The sequence below is a fragment of the Rhopilema esculentum genome, chromosome 2 (genome assembly GCF_057945365.1).
Source record: "Rhopilema esculentum isolate cy_ngs chromosome 2, ASM5794536v1, whole genome shotgun sequence".
NCBI classification, from domain to species: domain Eukaryota; kingdom Metazoa; phylum Cnidaria; class Scyphozoa; order Rhizostomeae; family Rhizostomatidae; genus Rhopilema; species Rhopilema esculentum.
Genome location: NC_142816.1, coordinates 2,144,171 through 2,165,769, shown reverse-complemented (window position 1 = coordinate 2,165,769; position 21,599 = coordinate 2,144,171). Strand labels below are relative to the sequence as shown.

Here is a 21,599-nt window from a genome sequence, read left to right as displayed (position 1 = left end):
GGGTTACTGTTCTACTTGAAAAGATAATTGGAATCTGAAAAAGGTGAAAGAGAAAGTTACTGTATCAGCCGTTAGCTTCCTGGAACACTTCAATGCTACATGATGTATGTCATGGGAAGTGAAATGTTTAACTTGAGTAGGAATTATTTATCAGACACCCATTTTTAGCCTCTTAGAGTTTGTACCAAGTTAAAAAACACTTAGTGAAGTTATCCTCCATTTCTTGTCTTAACCAAGGCTAATTTTCCTATAATTCATTGTGGGCTTCGGCAAAATTATTGTCTTTACCAAGGCTAATTTTGCTATTATTCATTGGGAGTTTTAACTGAATTGTTGTTTTTGCTGAGGGCAATTTACCCTCGTGGACAGAAGGGCTGCAGCGTGCCCGCGTAGTGGGCGTAACTGGGCTAGTACTTGACCTAAAGCGGTATCTTGTGATATGTTCGTTATTGGATACGGAAAGCAAAGAAATAGTTATGGAGGACAAGACTCACGGTGTTATGGGCAAGTCTTCATACAGAGACATCCTCATCAGATTGGGAAGATCGGTGGTGGTACTGTATTGCTTCTCTGTTTTCTGACGTCACTGGTGGGTTTTTTACAACTTTTTATTTATCTTGAAATAAAATAATTGGTCCATATCAAGTTATGTTTAGAGAGTCTATGATGAATTGACAGCCGTATCGCTACTAAGGTGTTACTGTAAGGTCGTGTTCTCTCCGGGGTCTTTGTTTTTTATTTTATGGTTTGTGTTTTTTGGGGGTGGGGTAGGAGAGCTTCGCTCGTGGCGGAAAAAGGCCATTGTCTTTCTTCTCAACCCCCTAAAAACGGTTGGAGTTTTATTTATGGCTGTCTTTGCGATTGGCCACCGACAGCCCAAAAATGAATGATCCAAATGATGAAAGAACGCCCACTTCAGTCTTACGATTGATTGTGGTCAAATGTTCTGAGGATTACTCTTTTGCTACCGCTTTCAGATTGGTAACCTGGAACAAATATGAAAATTAATTATTCACCGCATTTAAAGAAAAGGCCTTGAAATTTGACTGTATTCTTCAGCAAATTTTTTTGCACCAATTTCTTCTTAAACTATTAAAAAAAGTCATATTTAAGCAAGTTTTTTATTCTTTTTCCTTTTTATTGCTTTGGTCTTATCTTTAACAGCATTTCTATTGATTTATTTTTTACGGAAAAGGCACGTTGATAATCTTTGAGATTTGACAGAGTCTCGTGCGAATATCTTCTTAAATTTTCAAAAAATATCTAAAGCTAGCAGTGTTGTTGTTCTATTCTATTTTGCCAATTTTATCACAAATGTATTTTTTCTTTGGGTTGAAAGGCAAGGGTATCGGCTTTTATATTTTGTATTTAATTACAGGTTTCGCGTGTATAAATGGAGGTGATCGGTTACCCAACAGCTCTGCAGATTCTCTGTTGATAGGCTTGACAGCCATATCCTCTCGCTAATTTTCTTTCGCAAAATGTTTTGACAGAAATATTGGATAGGCTGTGCAAATTTAGAAATGTTTTTGAGCAAATATTTCACACGTATGTCTTTTTAAACTATTCAAACTAATCCTAGAATTGTTTTCATTTATCTTTCGATGTTAAAATCCCAATTCTTTTCCATTTTTCTATTTCTGTGGAGTCTGGGGCGAGATTTTGGCGCCAAAATGTGAATCTGGTGAATGACGCGTACATTAAGCTCAAAGCAAAAGAAAGCGTCGAAAGTTGACGGAAGAGGATATTATCAGTCTTATTCGAGAAGCTAACAGCCTTGAAACATGCCTTCCAATTCCAAGAAATCTAAGCAAGCTGTTAAAAACATTGTCAATTTCGACTTCGAAGAGAAAGAACATGAAGTTGCTGAAGAAGGTTTGTAATTTTCAAATATTTGACAGTGGTCGGCGGCTTTTGTTCCAGTTTAGGACAAGATTGTGCCTGATAACTCTGAAAAGATAACTCAAATAACAAAATAATGGCATTGAAAAAATGTGGCAATATTTGCATATATTCATGTTAAACTTATGCACAAACAAATTAGACCTAATTTGTAGAAAATTTTGAATCTATATTATTGTAGGTAGTCTTAGAAATAATAAGATTAGACAAATATTTAGCTCTGTAACCTTGTTTATGTTTACCTAAAAATTATTGTCTTTTTGTGTTAGAAGTTTTTTAAAACAACTTAACCAAGGAATTTTTTCATATAGCACCACCTGTGGGCTCAAATAGAGCCAGAAAAAGAAACTTTTCAAAACCACCGTCTGACGAGGAAACTGACAGTGAACAAGCTCAGGATACAAAAGTGTAAGTAGAAATTTAACTTTTCTATTAATCAAATTTGCAAAAATTGGATAGAATATAAAGTCACTTTCATATAACTATCATCATGTCCTGTTAGTTTCTCCCAAAGACTCTGACTGAAAAATCTGTGTTCGTGGAAATCCATTTTTCGAGAGTTAGATGACTTATCGGTAATATTAGCAATATTTGAATTAACGCAAAAAGATAAATAGTTAGTTACTTTCCGTTAGAAGCCTATATTTCAACATTAAATAAATTGGGTTTTCTCAACAGAGACACATGCGAAATGGAAATGCAAAATGTTTTAAGCAGCTTTGGAGGTAAGGTTTCCATATAAAGGTTTTATAAAACATTAAGCTACAATTGGTTTTTATCATTTATGATTGATTTAGTTATAGAAAACCAAGAATTTATCTGAAACTTTGAATATTAAGCTTTTGTTTTTCATCATTTTACTATCACTATCATTTTTCGTCATTTTTATTTCTCATATTCCTGGATAAAATGAAGCTACAAAGCATAACAAAAACTGAAATTCTGAAAGGTTCTGCTCTCAGTGTCTATTAAAACTCTAGATAAGAACATAAATTTCTTCATTTTACAGCTGATATTACAAGAACTCTGGCTGCAAAACGAAAACGCCTTCAGCTATTCACACAAGCATCATTGAAATCGGCAAACAGAAAATATGAAGATACTTTGAGCTCCCAGCAAATGGAAAGGTAAGAAAACTATGAATAGATTTTAGTCCTCTAAAAGCCTTTGTTTGTAATTAATTTATAATCAAGGGAAGCAAAAAATTTTCAAAGAGTGATAGCTTAACCAGGTTCTCTTAATTGGTTCTTCATAATTCAAAAATAATTGCTTAAAATGTTTAAGATACGCACAGTTCGAATGTTTAACAAAAATAACACATCTACCTAACAATGGATAAAATTCGTCAATTTTTACTGACACTACCAAGCACTTACTTGATTACATAGTCTTTGCCAAAAAATGAGCTATACATATTTGAATCCATTTAAGAATGAATAGAAAACGATTTTAAGCTCATATAATTCCAATTTGTGGCACACTTAAAGAGAATTAATGAACATCAGTTCCGTTATCCTAGAAATCTCATTCAGTTTGCGTTGGAATCGAGTTGAATCCAAGGAAAAAATTGTATGGATTGTCTTACAAAAATAGCAGCTTCATTAAGATTAGCTGCTATTTTAAAGATGAGGAGTTTGCCAATTTTATAGTCATTCATCCTTTTTAACGCAAAATTATCAATATTTTTAGGTCATTATCAAAATTGTCAGTAACGCAAAATTACCAGTAAAATAACCAGAAATATATTGTTTGCAATCATTCAGGAAAAAGTTGTGTGAAGAGTTCAGCCGTCAAATCGATTCAGTTTTCACGCAATGGGACAGCGATCTTTCAAAGTCGAAAGAAAGTGAAGAAAAAATGGAGGTAATGATATATGTATATGTCTTAAATGATTTACAACGATAGTCACTCTATCAAGTAAAATTTTCCAAAGCATCTTGTTGAAAAGTAAAATTATAATGGCAGTTAGCAAATTGTCAAAATTATTTCTGGGTCAGTGAAAGTCAAGAATGGAATTTCCGCAGCCTAGTTCTAGAAACTTGATTTACTGTGCGGTTATGAAATGAGTGTTGTAGAAAGGAAAGATAGTCTTTGGGTGGCCATCCAAGCGTAGTAATACGGACAGGGTGGGAATAGTCTGAATCTACAGTTATTGCATGTGGCTGAAAAATCATGAATGCAGTCACTAAGATTTCAATTACTTCCAAGTAAACCCACTTGACAGTTTATTCACAAATCAATAATGATTTCCACATCTTTTCTTCACAAGAATATGCTGCGCCAGCAATTCAAATCAATGCAGCAAAATCGCATTGTCCAGACACAGAGAATAAGAGCCATAAAACAGCTGCATGAGCAATTTAACAAGACGCTAGTTGACCTTGAAAAGGTGCACCAGGACCAGCAAAGCACAATTCAAGGGGAAATAAGAAAAGAACTGTCACAGTTGCAAAAGAAAATGCTTATGGACACGGTAACTATCAAAACATCGTTTCACTTGAATGGATTAAGCTAAGCTAGAGAGATCTATGTTTCTTTGGCTGGAGCCGGTACATCGTTTTTTCTGGTGTTCCAACTAAAAACATTTAAGCCAATAAATTTTGTCAAAATTGCATTCTGATGAGTATCTCCATCATTCACGAGCCTAACTAACAAACATAATAAACTGTCTACAAGTTTTACAGTCCTTTGATACCATTCTTTTCAATAATATTCTCATGTTTAATTTACAGATGCATATTTACTTAAACATTAAGTATTTTCGTAAAATTTCAAACGCAAACTGTTGATGGCTTGTTTTCTCCATAGCAACAAGAAGAAATTTCGAATGTACGGAAATCTTTGCAAACGATGCTGGCACAAGTGTAAGGAAGCTGGTCGAACTAAGGGCAGAGTTTCCTTCTCCAAAGGTTGGCCTACTGTTCCAGCTACAACGTTAGTTCTTAAACACCTTCTTTGTTTTTCCTTAATCGTAGTTTTCCCGGAAGAGCTTGGTAAAAAGATTGATTAAGGACCTCTGAGTTAAAAAGTTGTTCACGTCTTGTTAATAAAGATTGATGAATAAGTTATTTTTGCCTTATAGCCTTAAACATTTCTAACGGTGTAGTCATTAAAGACAAATTGGTAAATTTCAACTACAGACGACTTCGCTTTTGAACAAAAAGCAGGTTCTTTTTACCAAATGTCTAAAATTCATTCTTTGTGCTTTCCATAAAACCAGAAAAAGTATTTGAAAATGTGAATTTCAAGGAATCTTAATGGTCAATTCTGGTGAATTGTTTACCAATATGTTCAAACGACGCTATCAAACAGCAAAATGTACAAATTCGATAATATAAAATTTAGAGTTATTTTGGAACATATTTTAATCTGCTTGACAACCTCCAATTTCAAATGTTGCAATTAAGAAATACTTTAATTAAAAAGTGTCTTTTACTTTGCCTGAATTTCTCTTTTTTTTTAAATATCCGAATAAAATTATAAGCCTTCAAACAGTGAAAATAATAATCATGGTTTTGAAAATAGTTGACTCTGCATGAACAAATACATTCAGCAAAATAATGATCGAAATAAAAGAAACACTTTTTCTAGCATTGGCCCAAGGAAATTTATCATTGAAAATTTAGTCCGTCGGATGCCTGAAAATCTTTATTTCAATACAACTACAAAGGTGAAACATAGTATCTTCCATAGAGAATGGTTTTATTGCTCAGCAAGAGTAGATCAAAGTTAGAATGATTATATACAATATCTTACAACCTAATAACATTTCAAAAAGAAAAAGCACCGAAGGATGGATAGATCGACAAGGACTGTTAGATTAAGAATAAACAAGAACATTAGTCGCTTTCAAAAGCTGGTACACGCAATCTGCATAGCGGAAAGATGTGTCCATAACACGCTGTTTGGCTGTTTCGTTTCCCTTGTCTTGCACCATGTGAAATAAGCCAGGGTGCATCTGAAATTCAGAAATGGTAGGCGATATTCTCGAGAAGTTAGCTTAGATAATACGTATCGCTGTACATGTAATATTATCGGCGGAACAAAGTGATTCAATGATGAAATTGATTCATGATAAACGTTGGAAAGGCCTTAAAATTTAAAACGTTATTTAAAACGTTGAAACATAGAATGCATCAATCAAACCTGTGTATTTTCTGCTATGTCCTTTGAAAAGTTTTCATCGAATTCTCCCATTGCCAGTTTGTAGCAAATTCTTGTAGAGGCCATGTATAGAACATAATCCTCCTGAGATGAAGAAAGAACAGTGTGAAGATTATCTGTGTTTCGCTTCGGTATCAAAAATTATAATTGGCTTTGACCTACCAGACTCTTTATCGTTCTACTCAGGATAGGAAACATAAAAAAATTGATCAATCAGAATATGAAACTTGAAATACTTCAATCAGTGCCTAGTTTTGAATCAAAACTACAAATGACGTTATTCTGAGGAAGACAGTTTCTTAAAAAAAGTAATTTCTAGACGAAAGAAATAATGTTTAAAAATTATTGAAATTCTCATTTACAAGAAAAACTATTTTACAAGGTTAAACGAACAAAATTGCAAGTGTTTTTAAAACAGGAATAAAAAGTCTACACTATGACACGGTAAATAAAAATAGACAACAGAAGGGGGTAAGTTGTCAGCTGAAAAACAAACGGTTATGGCAAAAGACAGCAGACATCGAACCTATTGCAAAAGGAAAGAATCATAGAGAATTTTTACTATGTTCTGAACAATGTCTATGGACAAAGTAATCATTAAATCATTTTGTCAAAATGTAGTGATAAAACTAAGCCGGTTACTACAACATTTCCAATCACTTACCAGGAAAATGATCGATTCAGATGGTTAGAATGAACAAAAACCAGTCGGTTAGGAACTTGCCGAGCCCCCTTCAGTGTAAAGTTGCTTGCTATCCACACAAAATCAAGAGCGTAAAGCTAAACTTTTCTAGAATTACAAACCTCAGTTGGTTGCTCATCTTTGCACCATTCGACGGCACCAAGTACAATGGTATCCTCGGGGCATTCCTCTACTCCATTCCATTTGCTCCAGCAGTATGCATAGGCTGACGATGACAATGCAAGTTGCTCGTATACACTATCTACAAACTCTGGGTCCTGAAAGAACACAAAAATTCTCTATAGTGATGCAACAAAATTAATATTAACTTTAGCAAAAATAAACTTCAGTTAAATTCGATACGGTTCAAAATGAATTTTAAAATTGGCAACATTAGCTCAATAAAAATACTAAATAAAAACATAAAGAACATTGTAACTAACTTCATTTTTTAATGGAAAACCATTATAGCAGTCAGCTAACTAATACTAATTATGAAATTTGTATGTCAGGATATTTCTTGAGGATTCTCAGCTGCTAGACTAATCGCTAAGAGTTCACTCTCTGTAAAAACAAAAAAACGGCAATTTTAGTGATGACAGGAACATGTATCACAAATGCAGCTCAAAGTCTGTTTCAGCTCAAAGTCTGTTTCTTTAATCAAAACTTAGTTTCTTTTTGCCACGTGCTGTCCATCTAATTAATCTCACACAAAGAACCAACCAAAGTGATTGATTTTTAGATAAATTCATATTAAGACCTTACCTTTTTACATATGCTGACGTACTTCTCGCCATCTTGCGCTGGAAATATATTGATTCCCGAAGCCCTCAGTTTCTACAATAAAAAGTATGTATAAAATAGAAGGGAAAAAATAAATATATCAATTCTGTAATATATAGTATGGTATGGTATGGTATGGTATGGTGTGATATGTTATGGTATGATATGGTATGGTATGGTATGGTATGGTATTATGTGGTACAGGCCCACCAATAGCCACAACGAGGCCTTGTCAATTTATGTTTGCCATGACCAGCTCATAAACGATGGAAAGTGAGTAATTTATGGGATAAAAAGAGACTTAACTAGGATTAGTACACCAATTTTATCTTTTTTCTACACAACAATCGTTACTTCAACTCATATTACCTGATTCAATTGTTTTTATAATAAATAGGCCTGATGTTGGTATGTGATAAGGAACTATTCGTCAAGAAAAATCAATAATAATTCAATGATAGATGAGAAAGAAAATCAAACCTACATTGATAAGCAGCTTGGGAGCCATCCATTCACCTAGCCATCCCTTCAGAGCTTCACTGTCATCTGGCTTTCTCAAGCAACATTGGGCTCCCTAAGCAAATTTTGTCTTTTAACCAGACCTCGTGATATTTTAATCGAGATGCAACGTTATACACAATTTTTTCCATAATTTAACAATCAATTCAGTGGATAAGGAAGAAAGCTAAAATGAACCAAACACTGGCGAAGAGAGCGAAATGAAATGATGACAACGAAAATATAAAGACTTTTGGACTACAACATCTTTTTTAGCTTTGATTTCTTATTTTTGTCTGATATTTTAGAAAGTTATTGAGCAAAACTAAAAATAAAATAAACTTTAGAATTATGAAAAACTGCAATACATTAAAAGACTTAGATACGATTCTTAAAACGCCCCTCGTAAAAGTCCCTTTAAAATATACCCCAAGTTAAATACCTAAAATACCTAAATTAAAAAAGCCCCAGAGGCTGAATCAAGGATTTACAGAACTTCTCTAATTTAAATTATTTTTTGTACAATAAGAGGATCACTGATTGTTCCATTTTGCCTATATATTATACAGGCCGGGAGACAAAAGATTATTTTTGTATTTGAAACTACGAGTTAACATGATATAAGTGTAAACATTAATTCACCTTGATCTCAATCTCAGCATCTACGTTGGCAGCAACAACAGTCAGTGTGCAGTTATTCAATGACAATGGTCTCAGCTCCCAGGACTGGAACGGCATGTTTAGGTACAAATCCTATAAAAACATAGAATTATTAAAATCAAACAATTTTTTGTTTTCTAGACAATATAAACTTGCAGGACTATGCTGGGTAGAGAGGGTATCAGTGAGTTTGTCCAAAATATTTTTAGGGCGATGCCTTTCCTTTTTAAGTCCTGGAAATGCTACTTTGTAAAGATATTGCAAAAAAATTAATAAAACGGTTATTAAGTCCCTGGCTATATAATCTAATTAATATATCATATCATAAAAACATGTTCCATGCATGGTTAAAAGTGGAAGTTTTGAAAAACTAGATGTTTTAGATATATATTAAACACTATCAAACTCATTTATGTCTGCCGTATCACGTTCTACACAGATCTGAGCCAGATGCTTAAGGGTAATTATCGATCATAAGGAAGAAAATTAACAATACATGACACCCCTAACATTTTCTTCAGATTTTTGATGAAAATAAAAAGCAATCTTTGAAAAATACTTTATACCCCAAGCACATGGCACTGGGATTATCAACAAGGCTCGGATATTTACCAAACTAACAGCTGGCTTTGCGCTGGCACTAATAGGCGTTTGCCAAAAAATGAAAAAGCTAACTGAAATAATAGCAAAGAAAAATCAGCCAATAGCAATAACTTATTTGGTGTGACATGCATTGAGTAATTTTGTAAGGTTGGTCCATGTTTTTACCTGTACTATCGTAATGGCTCCAAAATGACACGTTTTGAATGATATTGTTCGGTTCCCTGCAAACGAATAGAGTTAATATGAGTCATAGAAGAATAAAAGCTATATGATAACCCAATATAGCTACAATTGGATTACTAAATATATTTCCAGATTTTTGTACTATAGGTTGAATTTCAAATTACAGAACAGAACAGAATTGACTTTCTGTTTCTCCTTAATCTGATAATGATATTTTCAAATTTTCATTTGCTTTCTTTCATTTAACCGGGTTTCATAGAAAAATAGAGTTGTACAATTTAGGTGTATGATTAAGATTTTAATAAAAAGCAAAACAATTATAGATAAAACTTTGGTGCTGCTGTCGTATCTAAAAACATATGACAATAAATGACAATAAATTTCATGAAACCAGCATGCAGTAAATTGACTGACATCATATCCCATCACCCCAGGTCCTATGGATTAGGTTTCAAGTTATTTACCTTCGTCGTACATCGTATCATTGAAACCATCAAGCTTCCAGTGACAAGAAACCTCGTCCCATCGCGCAAGTTGTGGTTGCTCAAAAAACATGACGTCACTTGGCAATCTAAGATTAAAGCCAGAAAATAATTACAAACAGAAAAACAGGGTTTTGGAAAGACGTTGTAAGGTTTCAAAAAGCTAAATCAATAGCCTTTTTACTTGAACTGATATAAGAGACGAAAGCTAAGAATACGGATCACCCCTAACAGCTATAAAAATATTTTCACTATCCGCTAATCCAGTTTTATTTATTACTAAACTGATAGTTGTTGGAATTAGCCCTCTTTTACCATTTTCCATACATTGTAGTGCACCGGGAAAAACTTCTTCGGCGTGATCATATCAGCTTCCAGCCACACCCTGCTATATTTTTTGTGGAGGTAATAGCCCCTAAGCCCTTTCCTCCTGTTCCAATAGGACTTTCATTGAACCGGTGCCTCAAACCTATATAATGAACATCTCCGCGCAAAAACAAGGAATATAAACTGCCCTATATATACCGTACTATGCCCCACATTCTCTACCATAAAGATCTTCAGACTTTTCAATCTTAGCCTATGAAGCAGTTTAGGAGCTCAGGAGTGCATTGTCAAATCCAGAGGACCGCGGTCAAAAAAACGTGCTCTTGTCAAATGAATAATTTTCAATTGCTAATAAGCATTTTGATTGTTTTTATGTGGAAAAATAGAAAGTGAAAAGATTGGAATCAGTTTCTGAATCGAGCAATCAATAATCTTCCATACTTAAGAGTTATTGCGATGGGTTTCAGGTTGCTAACGTTCGGCGTGCTTGGAATGGAAGAACTGCTTTTAGCTGAGCCAATATGGCGGCTTTCTTGGTCAATATATTGCGACTCGTTCAATGATTTTCCTTGGGAAGCACCATGCACTGCATAGTTTAGCCTTTTAAGATCAGATGAAACAACTGCAAGAAAGGAAAGTAACAATACAAATAGTTAATAAAGGGAGAATAGTTGCGAGAAACACTGCGTAAAAATGAAAGTTGCGAGAAAATGAACAATTGCGAGAAAAAGGATGAATTTCTTTTCAGATAGTAATGCTAAAGATCTATAATGTTCAAGAGCCTAAAGCTAAGCACTAATTTGGGAAAGAGAGGAGGGATCAGAAGAAGAAAGAGGAAATATCAAATATCAAGACAATATCAAGACAGGTGTAAGAGTCTGGAAAGCAGGAAGAGGGTAGAGCAGTCCAAAGTTTACAAGATCTAGGGAGGGAGGAAGAGTAGTGGGATAGAGTTGGTACGTTTTGCAAAGAGACTTGGAAGGGGTGAGCACTAGAAGAGTGTCTGGTGTCCCCTAAATAACAAAGTGTGTCTGGTGTCCCCTTTAAAAAACGGTGATAAAGATTCCCCTTGTATGTTTGATAGTTGTAGGTTTTACGGCTTATTGGGCAAAGAAGAATAAAAGTTAACAATAAGAGTGAAAATGCTATCAGCCTAGATTTGCTTTCGAATCACAGATAGGATCACATTAAACATTTGCAATGAAAAATAAAGCAAATTTTTATCTTTGCCATTGTTTGTGAAAAAATGTAAGAAACCGGGGTATGTGATGTTTTCATCTAAGGTGCTGTTTTTATGACTGCAGTTACAGATCTGCTAGACCTGTACATAGTTGGAAATAGCAAGGACCAAACAAATTTCTTCAAATTAGGCCGGACGTGACTCATGCAAAGGTTGAAGTTATACCCTAGTAAATACTATTTCGTCTCCACTTAAGTGTGTATCTGTTGTTAGCATATATTTGAGCTGATATCAGGGAGGCAATAAACTGAAGTTTTTCTTATAATAGTTGGATAAGTGCTTAATTTTCATTCAATACAGCCACAGCCAAATACCAATTTTGTAATTGTTTATTGATATGAAGAAATACATTGGAAAGAAAGATATTGGAAAGTCAAAATTAAGCGTTGGCGTTTCCTCTACACAAGCTAATCGAACTTACTTTGTTGCATGTACCAGTGATCAACTTTTTGCTTCTGCGGTGGCAATTCTAGCAGCTCAATAAACGCAACAGGGCCCATTGGTGAAAACGATCGCAAATCAACGACATCTTCGTCTAGCAGATCTTCATCATCCTCTTCAAAAGTCTTAATTTCAGATTCGGTAGGTTTATCCTCCATTTCTGCAACTTCTGAGGAAGGAGAACATAAAATACCAAGTAGATTTTGTGATATACACTGGTAAAAAAATCCAGTGCCGGACTTTTTAATGAAACCATGTAGAAATGGCACGTCTTCTTCCTTATCAAAAGTAAACTGAACGAAGGCTATTACAGCGATTTAGAAAAATATCACACTTAGCTTCGGTTTTGTAAACAAGATTATCAGACAAATCGAAATATTATCATAAAATAATTTAAAACACACAAGATAACATCAACTCTGATTGGTCCAATAGAATAACCTCATCTGATTGAGTAATCTGGGAGTAGTGATAGAGTCATCTTGAGCAGAACAACAACAAGATATCGTTTCCATGATTAGTACTTAAACACGTCCCAATAATTAAGCACACTGTGTGCAAAAACACAAAGCTTCTACGCACAGTTATTTACTGCTTGCTTTGTCTTTGACCTGCAACGACATTTCAGTTTAGGCAATAATGTCACACTCACCTTCTTTTTTCGGTTCCTCTTCCTTGATCTCTTGTTGTTTTTCCTTTGCACTCGCAAGACTTGACCTACTTGCGCTTTTGCGGCTTTTTCGACTGCTCGACTAAAATATGACATAATTACTTTTGTACACCCAGCACCAAATAGGTATCTATTTCTAATTCTAAGGGGGCTAAAACAACAAGAAAAGAAACTAGCTAAAGAGCATCTGGATGCAGTTACCTTAAAAAAAATGATTTCCCTACATACGGCTAAGCACAAATATCACTTTAACCTAAATTTATCGTGACCAAGCTTAGACATGGCTTAATTATTACTGTAAAAATATCAAAGCTCAATTTGGTTACATAGCCTTGGACTGAATAGCGAGAAGGAGTTTGAATTTAAAGAAAAAGGACACAGCTTAATATTTCCAGGCAGTGAAGTACCACGACTAAAGATCCAAGGCAAACATTTTAAGTGCTGGCTAGCATAATGCTTTATAAACAGCGAAATCCGACATACGTATCAATTTGAGCAAAGACAAAGAAAATCACCGGGGTTGCAGATGATGCTTACCTTTTCTCTGACCGGTTCCGGATTGTGAAGAACAGTATCCGGAGTTTTCGGCACCGATGGCTCCGGTTCAGTTACCTAAGATGTGAAGAATAAAGATATGTATCATTTTATTAGGACATGAACGTCACAATATTGAGTGAAAGGAGCTCTAAAAGACAGATATAATTGCAATAGGTCTCATTTATGCAAGTTACGTGCACTGATTACACATGGAGAACATCACATTGAAAACAAGAAATATGCTAATTTTCACCTTCTCGCTCTTATCCTCTTCTGTGACTGTCTCGGTTGGAGGCAAAGACACAGCCTCGGATGCCTTCTTACTTTTTGGCAAGTACGTAGAACATCTGGGTGACATTGTGTCGTAATTCCTGTACAGAAGGCGTGTAGCCACGTCAGCAAGAACTAGGGACCGTGGAATCTCGATCATGAAACCCTCGCTTGGAAAGTCCACACTCTTCACCCTGTGAACAAATGGGTAAAATTGCAGATTATGGCTCTAACTTACTAACTATTACGAGGGCAACGAATTATCAATCAGAACATGACACTTCAGACAATCACGTGTACTGCTTTGACATGATTATGTCATTAAGAGCATAATATCCCAAGCATTAAGTCGAAGACTCCTAAATATTGAATGGAAGACATTACAAATTAACTCAACCCTCCAACCCTTCAAAAATGGGCGTTTCCATCATTTTCCAGTGACCTGAAGGGTGTGGCACAAAATTAGTGTCTAACACCCCCCTTCAATCATTGTTGCTTAAATCCGCCCCTGATAAGAAGAAACGAAGATAAAACTGCTCGATATACCTCGGGTTTTTGGCTGTGTTTCCCCAAGTGCAGATTTTGAAGTTCTTACTTTGGACAATACACTGCAAATTTTCTGTCTCAGGATTGATGTTATCGCCTGGGTTCTTTAACAGCCACATTGTCCCTTCATCGAGTTTTGCTTCCAGCAAAGAATACATTTCTCTGATAGACTGAAATAATCAGCAAGTTAAGGGACACTCAGGGACGTATCATTCAAAGATATATGGGAAGGCATATCACCTCTAGCAGTATTTCTAAAAGTTTACTGGCAATATCACTAACTATTTAGTTGTAGGTTGTTAGCTAGCTGGAATAATCTTCAGTTGGATGCTTCAATTGCCCGAAACGAGGAAAAAGTAAGGGATAAACTTTTATTATCTGTGTTAGCGTCCTGATATTCCACAGACATCACTTGTTGAAATGCACAAAATTGAAAATTTTAAGTGCAAAAACATTACTTTCTGCAAAAAGGTACCTTTATACTATCAAAATCATTTACAAGAGATGCAAACAATACCAATGGGAATTATCTGAATTGAACCACATCAAAATGGTTCGTAAATCATATTATGAGACAAAGCACTTTACATTTATGTACAATGCATACTAATCGCGATCGAAACACATCTAACTACTTCCAATGGTGGTTGAAATAGAAATTAAACATTCTGAGCTGATAGAATAGTTACTCGTGTGTTTTGTGATAGAATTCAAAAACAAAATAAAGGTCCCCCTGTTTCAGCTAACTTTTTTCAATCTAAATGCCTTAAATACATAAGTAATCTACCTCTGTGTATGTTTGTGTCTCGTTTTCTGATAAATCTTCATCTTCTTCCAATGCCCTCTGCAATTCTGCTATGAGCTACAATGTATCAAAGGCAACATAAATGATTAATTAGGGTGAAACAGCCTTTGGATATTCACTTTAGCCTAAACGCGAAACATGTTTAGTAAGCTTTTATACTGAGGGATCTCATCATGTTGCTTTATGGGTTTGCATTAACAGGCCTTAAAATCTTAAAGTTTCCCATCATTAAATTCTGGCATCATCCTACCTATGGGAGAGGGTATTTAAACTATCTTAATTTATTTCAGAAAAAAAATAGTTACATACTTCAAGATTTGTTAGTCCTACTAAGGAAGCGATTTTATATCTAAAACCAAATACTTTATCTGAAGTTTAGCTTTTTGCTTGGAGAAAATTAAGTTGAGTTTGCATGCTTGACAGTTCATCAAAGAAAACAGTTTTGTTGCTAAAATCAAATGTTTGCTTTGAGAACTTATTAAAAGTTCAGTTCTTTGCTTGGAAATTATGTCAAAAGTAAATATAAAAAAACGGATAAAATTAGACGAGGTGTAATCAAAACGGACTTTCAAAAGACAAATTGTTACAAACCTCTAAAGTGAGTTCACATTCTTTCAAAACATCGGCAAAATCTTTGTATTCGCTTTCATCTTTCCACAAATTCAGGTACGTGTTCAGTTCTTTGCTTGACGTAGGATCGGGCCTTCCGTCACATAGCATGTACCTATCCCACTATAGCAGAAAAAGAAACAGCGTCTTACACAAGGCTTAGGAAATAATTTGGTACGTCAGGAGTAAATGTCCAGGTCACATTAACCGACAAAAACTGTGAGCCATCCTTCATTTGCAGACAAATTTGAAAACTTGCAGACAAGCACCCATAGATTGCAAAATCTCTTGCTTTCCTAACATGAATTTCTTTTCGAAGGAGGTACTTACAACGCCCTTGCACCCAGTCCACAAATACCTACGGCTCTGGTGCTGGCTCCTTGAAGATTTTGTAAGCGCCAATTTCAAATGCTGAAATTTCTCTTTTACCAAGAATGAACAGTACCTGTCTGCCGAACAGAGAGTTAATAAATGAAGAGAAATTTTATGCTAGCTTCTTTGCTGAAATAGCCTAGGAACAAGATAAAAAACAAGCAAATAAAATGAAACATAGCCCTGAGAAAAAAATTATCAGGAACGGGTTACCTGGTAGTGTGCGCTCAGTCACTACATTTGCCGACTAGACGCTTGTGAATTTCAGAAAAGCAGAGTTAAAATCTTCCATTCAGTTCATTTTTATCAAAGTGTAAGGATTTCTTTATCATCATTCCGAATTCCCGCAAGTTTTCAAGAAAATCTCAAACCAAACGAAGTTACTGAAGAATGTTAAAAAAATGTAGCGCTCATTGTATATTTGTTGTACCCCAATGATTGTTTATACAATACTGTACTGTACGATATAATTGGCTTGTTGTATACCTTCTACTGTGTGTATATCTAGTTCCATTAAATAAAAGCTTTCTGGAATATTGTTTTACAGTAAAGTTGAAGTAAAGGCCTAGTCTCCATGTGTTACATCCTCGTGCCACAACTTTTGCAGAAAATAGCCAGTAATTAAGGCCTGGTAGAGTCCGGTCGGTTTAAGGATCAAATGGCTACCTAATGGCCCAGTTTCGATAAAAACACGACCGCTTGGAGGGTAATTTTTAGCACTTTAGCTTTGGCCCTCTTGGACTCTGACTGGACCCCCCGGTTAGGCTATTTTGGTTGTACGCCCTCCCCGGGAAATGACATTGCCCCATTCCCTTCAAACATCTATGCCAAACGATTAATGTGGCTTTGAAAAGTTTCAAACCTTTTCCTGCTCTCGCCTTTCCTTTTGAAAATGCAGCAGATTCTCCTTGTTTTGCTCTATTCTTTCACGAAGCTGATCAATTTCTGCCTGGTGTCTTTCTCTTTCCTAGGAGGCAAAAATAATTATAAATGACATAGAAACTTAAAAAATGCAGTGTTATTTTAGCTCAATTAACACTTCATACACAAACTTGCAACTTTAATCCCCTTGATTCGCCCAAATATGGACAATTTTATATAAACTTTTATATCATTGTTGCACAGCTTGACAGAAGTTTTCATTGAAAAAGCAGCAAAATTGCATCGTATCTATTGCTTATCTATATACCTCTTGTTTCTAAACAAGAGGTAGTCCCTGGCCAGTATCTCTTTAATTTAAGCTTACATAAGGTATTGCCAGGGTTATGGAAGGACAGCTGAAAGTTTCAATTGTACAGTAGAGCGGACGCCTATCGTTTGGATAAGATGATGTCACATTTGTCCGTTGTTTAAATTGACCATTGTCTTCCAAAATATTGGGGATGGGATTCACCAATATTTTGGGCATCCACCATTGATTGTACACGCTACAAAATCTAGCTTTTAAATTCAAAATGACCTGCTCTTCAAGTTTTCGTCTCTCTTCTTGCTCCTGTTTTTCTCTCTCTTCTCTGTCCTTTGCTTCCTGTTCAGCTCGCAGTCTTGCTTCCTCTGAAAAAAACCGAGTTATATTGAACAAAGGGTTTTGAATGGATAGCAGTACTTATTTTTAGATGCTCGAAAGGTTTATAATCAGGTGCAGAGAAATTCCTTTTGGTGAGGCCAGGGGTATAAAAAGTTGGAAGACCCAAAATTCATTACAGTTTTATTCAAACTATGATTATAAATTGATGTACTTATTTTCTGGTGAAATTGCTCAACATAATCCATTGAAAAGCTGTCAAAAATGTAATTCTCCAAAAGGGCAAAAAATATAGAGGAAGCAAAATTATAAAATTTGTCAAAATGCCTTTCTTTCGCGCTGCATTAAATTATCTATCAAATCACAATTTAATTGCAAAGCAAAATTTACCACTTTTTCAAAAATCATTTGAGGTTTTAGAGGTGCCCAGGGGGCTATGAACACAGGCATGCACTTAATGTAGCTGGAAAGAGCCCAACACACGAGACAAAAGATAAAACAAGGGCCTGATTATGTTTGACTCAAGGCTTCACAGTCCCTAAGACTGCATTTAGCAAAAATAAATGAGATCTTGTTCACAACTTTTAGGGACATCTCTCTCCAAAGATCTCCTTTATTGACCACCCATGTAGTGTCCGTAACAATCAAGCTAATAGTAAGAAAACAGGAACGTGTTAATGCATTACCCTCCTCTTGTGCTTTCCTCTCTGCCTCTTCTCTTTTGAGTCTTTCTTTCTCAGCTTTTGAAAGCTTCCCAGACTTTTTCTTCTTTCCCTTTGATCCAGTTTTTGCACCCTTGAAATAAAAACAGTCAACTATCTTCAAAACAGCTACATTTTTTATAAAAACTTAACTTTTTTCCAAAGATTTTTTGACTCATACTCAAATTACTTGAGGACAAACTATTCATCAACCCTCTGACTTGTGATCATGCCTTGTGCCTTGTGGCTCTATTATTGCAAATGCTCTACAGTCATGCTTGTAAATTGATCTTATTTATCATACTTTCTTTGCTTTATTTGATTCTGTTCATCGGTTTATGCCAAGCTAGCATGATTATATTTTTGCAACACTTGAAATGTATTTTATTATGGTCCAAAATCCTTGCACTACTATGTGGCCAAGTGCTGGAATAGCATCCCAATAGATATAAAAAGTACACCATTGACTTTTGCTGAAAAGTCCAATCTTTCTTCCTTGAAGAAATTGCATAAACTGAATTACCATATACTCTCAGGTTAAGAATTACCTCACTGATTTGTTCAACCAATCATTGAACTTATCAAAAGTTTAAAAAGGTTTGTTAAAGTATTTGCTTGCTTTGCAAACAGACGGATCTCTCTCCATGACTAGCCCTAGATGATGAGAGAGTTCCTACTTGCAAAACTGTCTTGAACGTATAGTTTTCTGTCACTTGTTTTATTACGTTACTTGATATCATTGTTGCAATTCAATAAATTTACTTAGTTTTAAAATTCCTTTATGCTTTACGTAAATTTTCTTCTTTCATATTAAGTATCTATGCAGTAGAATTTAAAACATGCATCATGTACTGAACTCAGAGCATTATGCAGTAATCATTAGAAAAAATAAAAGATTGTATCGCGAAAATCTATTTCTAGAATTTTCAACCACATAACTTGAACGGGCAGCATAAAATACGACTAAATGTGCAAAATCAGTATAATGAGCTAAAAATTGCCTGACATATGGTGATGTGAGCACAGGCTCTTTCCCAATTTAATCACTTTAATTTTGTCTTTGTTCTACTTAACTCTTAACTTAATTCTTTCTCTTGATATATCTTAACCAATTTAACCTATTTTGAATTTTAAGATGTATTTCATTTACTCTTATAGGAAAGGTGGTTAAAAGCAAAAAAGATTTAAAAACAGATCCTTCATGAAGTTACACCAATACTTTAATACAACCGAAATTATTATAATAAGGGTAAGGACTAACTTTATCTTTGCAAAGGTGGAAATTAACATGAGTTGAAGACAAAAGGTCCATCTCCCGTCCCAATGTCAACATAACTCGGAAAGGGAAGTGAAACAATTTATATTACCTGGGAAGTCAAATAAATTTGTGCATTGGAAACAGAAGAGAACCCCAATGGAAAAGACAAGGAGATGTTTTTTCAGATTTTTAACAAAATTCCTAAGGTGTGTATGTGACTATGAGGTGTGCACTTCAAATGTCCATTGTCAGAGTTATAGTAGGTGGACAGACACACCAAACTGTTTTCCAAATTTAATCTACTGCAATATTTCTAAGTGACAATGATACTGTTTTATTTTTTCTACGTCAATTCTCTTGAAGATACACCTATTTTAGCAACTTCAAAAGCCTTTTGACATTTTTAGGACATTTTGGCTGCCACACTTTCCAAACGGAAAAATCAGATTAAAAACCAGGAGATTCCCAGAAAGACAAACCAGAAGACTTAAAAAGTCTGTGCTTAGGCTAGTGACACAACTATTAAATTTGCTGTGAATTTATAATCAATATGGGTCATTTTGGAAAATATTTAACCTCGATGTAATTCAGGCGCTAGGCCGGTAACATTCATAAAACAAAACTTTTTGATAGGCTCAGAGAAAATATTCATTTTGTGGCTAAGCCCTTCAGCTAAAAAATTATACAATGAAAATTTAAAACAATCAGAAGTGGACTTGCAGCAGCTGAGCACAATATGATATGGGCCATCAATATGAAGAATGAACGTGGGGATTTATCAAAATTGCCGCGTTAGATATCAACAAGTATTTCACTCCTTACCGGCATTTTGAATAAAAGCAATATCCCTTGAATATGATTTCTTCTTCTGAGGATTGGTTAAAGCAGTATCTTCTATTCACTTCAAAATATAACTAAGATTTCCAAAGTTGAAGTGAACGGCCATTTCGTTGCCACAACAATGTTTTTGATCTCACTTCCAGGTGGCCTCGATTCCGCATTTGGGCGTTAAATTCTGTGACAAGGTTTGATCAGACGAGCTTCTTTCAAGACACTAAATTTTAATTTTAACTTCATAGAATCTCAAATAGCTTTACTTCCAGGTGATCTCCAGGCTCTATTTAATCTTCTAAGATTAAAAATTACTTCTTGAGTTGGCATGTAAGATTGAGAATATTTCCACAATTCAAGGCCCAGAAGGAGTGAAGTTTCAATGTTCCTTTCTGCAATGTTAACAAATAACAAGAGCCTCACAGTCCCCCTTAAAGCTCATAGGTTGAGCATTGCCCGCAGCCTTTTTTTACCCATGTTGTCTCCAAATTTCGCTACAGGCCTTGAGTCTATGCAAAAACTTGAGAGAGCTGGAAAGTCAAGCAGATGTACACTTACGTGACAAAAGTATTAGGACGATCGCCTCGAAGCAAATTTAGTTAATCCTTTGCTCAAAGAACAACATAGAAAATCAGTGGAAGATAGCGAGATTGCTGATTGAGATTTTCGAATGCAATTTTACCCAATTGTAAAAATAAACAAAAGTAAACTTTTTAGACAAATAGCATTTGCTTTTTTCTATATCCTGTCGGATGACCTCCAAGAATCTAGGAACTCACTGAAATAATTTTTCAACGAAATATCTTCGGATACAGGAGGAAATCTCAATAGAATTTTGAAAGAGCTTACTTTTGGACAGGGTTATTGAAAGACCATGATGTTATTGTTTTTGGAAATTTATGTCACAATTGCAACATAACTAGTTTTAATGTATTGCTTGAGAATCATTAGTTGTTTCTGTACTTGCCTGGGGGCTTTCAACAAATAATTGGACAAAATATTCAGCATTGATTGACTTCGCACACAAAGCCAGCTTGCAGATGCAGTTAGGCCTAACCAATAGTCGGCCTTTCTTGGCCTACCATTCTTTTAATTTTAGTAGGCATTGTTAACTTATTGTTCATGTAAATAACATGCTTTATAGACTTTTTGCTACCAAACTTTCTTGCAGTTTCAAATGGCTTGCAATTGAAACGCTAGACCCAATTTTTTATTGCTTCTCATGTCGCTTTTATTGCTTTTCAGGTCGTTTTTTATTGCTTTTCTGGTCATTTTTATTGCTTTTCTGGTCGTTTTTGTGTTTTCGGCATTGAAACTAAAACATTGCTGTTTTCCATTTCTCCTTGACCTTTTGTTAAAGGTGGAAATAAATTGAATTCAATAGGATTTGTAGCTTTACTGACGCCATTTCTAGAATCCCACAAAAACAGGAACATTTGTTCATCAATTGCTTGTTTTTGAGAAGTCATTTTGTTATTCATCGTCCTAATACTTTTGTCACGTAAGTGTACAT

The 21,599-nt window shown here is 35.0% G+C and overlaps 2 protein-coding genes across 3 annotated transcripts; one reads left to right on the top strand and one right to left on the bottom strand.

Moving 5' to 3' along the window:
* The first annotated feature begins 14 nt into the window (after positions 1 to 14).
* On the top strand, positions 15 to 5,344 carry LOC135695587 (synaptonemal complex protein 3). Its single transcript, XM_065214716.2, has 7 exons — positions 15 to 1,875; positions 2,214 to 2,310; positions 2,581 to 2,627; positions 2,912 to 3,029; positions 3,666 to 3,765; positions 4,172 to 4,375; positions 4,711 to 5,344. The coding sequence occupies exons 1-7, from the start codon at positions 1,785 to 1,787 to the stop codon at positions 4,768 to 4,770; spliced, it is 717 nt and encodes a 238-aa protein (XP_065070788.1). The 5' UTR covers positions 15 to 1,784; the 3' UTR covers positions 4,771 to 5,344.
* Positions 5,345 to 5,572: 228 nt separating this feature from the next.
* LOC135695578 (dynein axonemal intermediate chain 7 homolog) lies at positions 5,573 to 20,540 on the bottom strand. 2 transcript variants are annotated; one of them, XM_089109833.1, is made up of 20 exons: positions 20,078 to 20,540; positions 17,983 to 18,091; positions 17,234 to 17,325; positions 16,637 to 16,741; positions 15,385 to 15,525; positions 14,776 to 14,850; positions 13,989 to 14,158; positions 13,426 to 13,636; positions 13,173 to 13,247; positions 12,618 to 12,717; positions 11,946 to 12,131; positions 10,726 to 10,906; positions 9,940 to 10,046; positions 9,458 to 9,513; positions 8,672 to 8,782; positions 8,016 to 8,105; positions 7,514 to 7,585; positions 6,871 to 7,026; positions 6,049 to 6,150; positions 5,573 to 5,860 (listed from the first exon to the last, which is right to left on the bottom strand). In XM_089109833.1, the coding sequence occupies exons 1-20, from the start codon at positions 20,081 to 20,083 to the stop codon at positions 5,723 to 5,725; spliced, it is 2,283 nt and encodes a 760-aa protein (XP_088965959.1). In that variant the 5' UTR covers positions 20,084 to 20,540; the 3' UTR covers positions 5,573 to 5,722. The 2 variants fall into 2 exon arrangements, with proteins under 2 accessions (XP_088965959.1, XP_065070779.2); XM_065214707.2 differs by having other exon boundaries at positions 11,946 to 12,134; positions 20,078 to 20,533.
* Positions 20,541 to 21,599: the final 1,059 nt, after the last annotated feature.

Coding starts and splice junctions, on each gene's coding strand:
- LOC135695587 (XM_065214716.2), top strand. CDS start 1,785: ATGCCTTCCAATTCCAAGAAATCTAAGCAAGCTGTTAAAAACATTGTC. Junction 1,876..2,213: donor ACATGAAGTTGCTGAAGAAG/GTTTGTAATTTT, acceptor TTTTTCATATAG/CACCACCTGTGGGCTCAAAT. Junction 2,311..2,580: donor CAAGCTCAGGATACAAAAGT/GTAAGTAGAAAT, acceptor TTTTCTCAACAG/AGACACATGCGAAATGGAAA.
- LOC135695578 (XM_065214707.2), bottom strand. Junction 13,637..13,988: donor AACACAGCCAAAAACCCGAG/GTATATCGAGCA, acceptor ATTTGTTCACAG/GGTGAAGAGTGTGGACTTTC. Junction 12,135..12,617: donor AGAGGAACCGAAAAAAGAAG/GTGAGTGTGACA, acceptor CTCCTTCCTCAG/AAGTTGCAGAAATGGAGGAT.